A 3,211-nucleotide genomic window follows, 5' to 3' on the forward strand; every position below is an offset into this window, starting at 1 on the left:
ACCTGAAACAGAATCAAGGGAAATAGCCATGGAATATCATTTCCTACTCGTGAACACCCAGAACTCTCTTTTGGCGGGGGAGAGGCAGATGCCGCTGTCGCACCTGACGGGGCTCCCTCAGCCGCTGCTCGCTCAGCTCCCGCGGCCCCGGCGCCAGTCGCGTCGGGCCGTGAGACGGCTCGGCGGCGCCCGGAGAGGCCGGGGCGGCCCGGTGGGTGCTGCCGGCCACACGGGCTCCTTCACCCGAGGACCGCTAGAGCCCCTCAGAGCCATGTTCGCTCCCGCGGGACGGGGACGACCCTCAGCTGAAAAGGCGAACGCGAAGGGGCCGCCGCCACCGGAGGTACGAGCCGCGCGCGCGCGCCCCTCACCCGCAGCACTCACCCTCCTCGCGTGGCTCCGCCGCGGCACCGGGGGGCGGGGGGAACCGGGGGAAGTGTTTCTTCACGGCGTCATCGGGCAGCGCCGCCGCCGCCACGTGAGCGGCTGCTATGGCGCTGAGCCGCGCCGGGATGGCGGTCGCCCTCCCGCTGCTGCCGCCGCGGCGGCTGGCGGCCACTCGCGCGGCGGCGGGCGCGCAGCCCCCCGAGAACGTGGTGCGCGTCCCCTGGGCCCTGCGGCTGCGCCTGCAGCGGGGCACGCAGCGCCGCCGGCGCGGGCAGGGCGGGGAGGCGGCGGCGGCAGCGGGGCCCGGGAAGCTGCTGCTGCTGCGGAGCCGGCGGCCGGAGCTGAGCCAGCCCCGGTGGCAGACGGTGGGGCGCTGGGAGCAGCCGCAGCTGGTGTCGGCGGGCTGGAAGCACAGGAAGGCCTGCGGGGACTACTTCCAGCTAGAGCCCTCGCAGGAGGCGGCTCCCGCCCTGCAGCCGCCGCCGCCGGACGCGAGGCAGGGCCCGTCCTTCGCCGAGATGGGGCTGCAGCCGGCGCTGCTCGCCGGCCTGGAGAGCCTCTCCATCGGCCGCCCCACGGCGGTGCAGCGCCTCGCCATCCCCGCGCTGCGCCGCGGCCGCAGCGCCCTCTGCGCCGCCGAGACCGGCAGCGGCAAGACGCTGGCCTACCTGCTGCCGCTGCTGGACGGGCTGCTCTCCCGCCCCGAGGGGCCGGCGGCGGAGGCGGCGGGGCTCCCGTCGCCCCGCGGGTTAGTGGTGCTGCCGTCGCGGGAGCTGGCGGTGCAGGTGGGCGCGGTGGCGGCGGCGCTGTGCCAGCCGGCGGGGCTGCCGGTGCGCGGGCTGACGGGCGGCGGCGCAGCGGGCGGGCTGCGGAGGCAGCTGCGGGCGCCGCCGCCGGGTCTCGCCGTGCTGCTGGGCACCCCCGGGGCGCTGCGGGAGGCGCTGCGCCGGCGCTTCCTGGCCCTGGAGCGGCTGCGCTGGATGGTGCTGGACGAGGCGGACGCTCTGATGGACGACTCCTTCGTGGAGCTGCTGGAGGAGATCTTGGCACACGCGCCCCTGGCTGCTGGTGCCCCCGGGCCAGCCGGTCCCGGGGAGGCGAGGACCCAGGTGGTGGTGGTCGGAGCCACCTTCCCCACGGGGCTGAGCCAGACGCTGGGGAAGTTCACCGACGTGGGCCGGTTTGTCACCATCACCACCCAGAGCCTGCACCGCCTGCCATCCCACGTCCAGCAGAAGTTTGTCCGCTTAAAAGGCCGGGACAAGCTGCTCGAACTGCTGCAGTTACTCAAGGAGCACCCAGCATCCGGCGGGGCTGTTCTCATCTTCTGCAACAGTGCCAGCACTGTCAACTGGCTGGGCTATATCCTGGATGATCACAAAATCAAGCACCTGAGGTTGCAGGGACAGATGTCAGCAGCTGCTAGAGCTGGCATCTTTGCCTCCTTCCAGAAGGGCGATGTGTCTGTCCTTGTCTGCACTGACCTTGCCTCGCGGGGGCTGGACACCAGCAGTGTGCAGCTAGTGGTCAACTATGACTTCCCAGACACCCTACAGGACTACCTGCACCGCGTGGGGCGGGTTGGACGAGTCGGAAGCAAGGCGCCTGGAGCCGTGGTGAGTTTTGTCACCCATCGGTGGGACGTGGACCTGGTGCGGAAAATAGAGACTGCAGCCCGGAAAAGAACAGGTCTCCCAGGCATGGACTCCTCTATTACTGAACGTCGACCTAAAGGAGGTTGATTGAAGTTGCCAAGTAGCCATAAATGCCCTAGTAGGGACTGAGATTGAAGTCATTATGGCAGACTGAATGGGCTTATATGTGTGAGCTGGACTGAAGGAATAGAGAATTGAGTTTCAGAACTAGGTGATGAGGTTAACTTTATGCGCTGTTCCCGAAGCCGCAATAGTCATTTCCATAGCTATCACAACTCGTGGCTCTCCAAAAGGAAGTTAGTAAGTGAGTTAACGAAATGGCTTTGGAGAAAACTGAAGAATGATCACATCAGTTTGTTTCGTTTAATTTTGTTGAGACTCTTAAATTAAAATCAGAATGAAAGTGTGCCTATATGACGTGTGGCTCTGTTGTGTTTCGTTGCTTACTATCACCAGTAGCTAAACATTCGTTACTAAAACTTAAAAATTACTACAGTGGCAGCGCAAAAAAATAAAATATATTCCTATCTTTGTTATAAATTGAACCAATTGTAGCTACATGCAGAAGGACTAAAGGACAAATTATATTTTGTTTTCTTGTGATGTAGCAGTTCATTGAGAGAATTCTAGACCAGATACCTCTAAAGTTTGATGGGAACAAAAAGGCACAATAAAGCTTGAGGCTTTTTCAAGGCCTTAATTTGTCGTTTTATGGTTGACTTTCACTGAGAAAAGGGGGATCTTGCTGCTTCATATTCCGTTAAAAAAAAAGCCTTTAAGTATTTTCTGCTCATTTTTTTCCTGCATACTGTAGTGACATGTCTAGTCTGAAATAGTTTTAAAAACAAACAAACAAACAAAACCCAACCCACCAAAAAATATCCCCTGTTCAAGGAAAGAAGTGTGTTGACTCAGGGTCTAATGACTCCCAGGTTACAGAGTGCAAGATTTCTTTTGAATATCATGCCGTGGTTCTTTTCTGCTTTAAACCAAAAGGATTAAAGTGAGGCTGAGGGTATTTCATAGCTAGCTGCTAGTTTGCATCCATTGTAAATAATCACACAAAAATAGCGTTTTAGCTCTGTTTTCTACTGCAGTGATTTATAACACCCTATTCCTTTAATGGTTGTTTTTCCCATGCTGTCTACTTTAGCCTGTGCTAAAACTCA

The 3,211-nt window shown here is 59.8% G+C and overlaps 1 protein-coding gene across 1 annotated transcript; it reads left to right on the top strand.

Moving 5' to 3' along the window:
- The first annotated feature begins 476 nt into the window (after positions 1-476).
- Positions 477-2,220, top strand: DDX28 (DEAD-box helicase 28). Its single transcript, XM_009983182.2, has one exon. The coding sequence runs from the start codon at positions 492-494 to the stop codon at positions 2,127-2,129; it is 1,638 nt and encodes a 545-aa protein (XP_009981484.2). The 5' UTR covers positions 477-491; the 3' UTR covers positions 2,130-2,220.
- Positions 2,221-3,211: the final 991 nt, after the last annotated feature.

Source organism: Tauraco erythrolophus, chromosome 15, assembly GCF_009769465.1.
Source record: "Tauraco erythrolophus isolate bTauEry1 chromosome 15, bTauEry1.pri, whole genome shotgun sequence".
Taxonomy (NCBI): Eukaryota; Metazoa; Chordata; class Aves; order Musophagiformes; family Musophagidae; genus Tauraco; species Tauraco erythrolophus.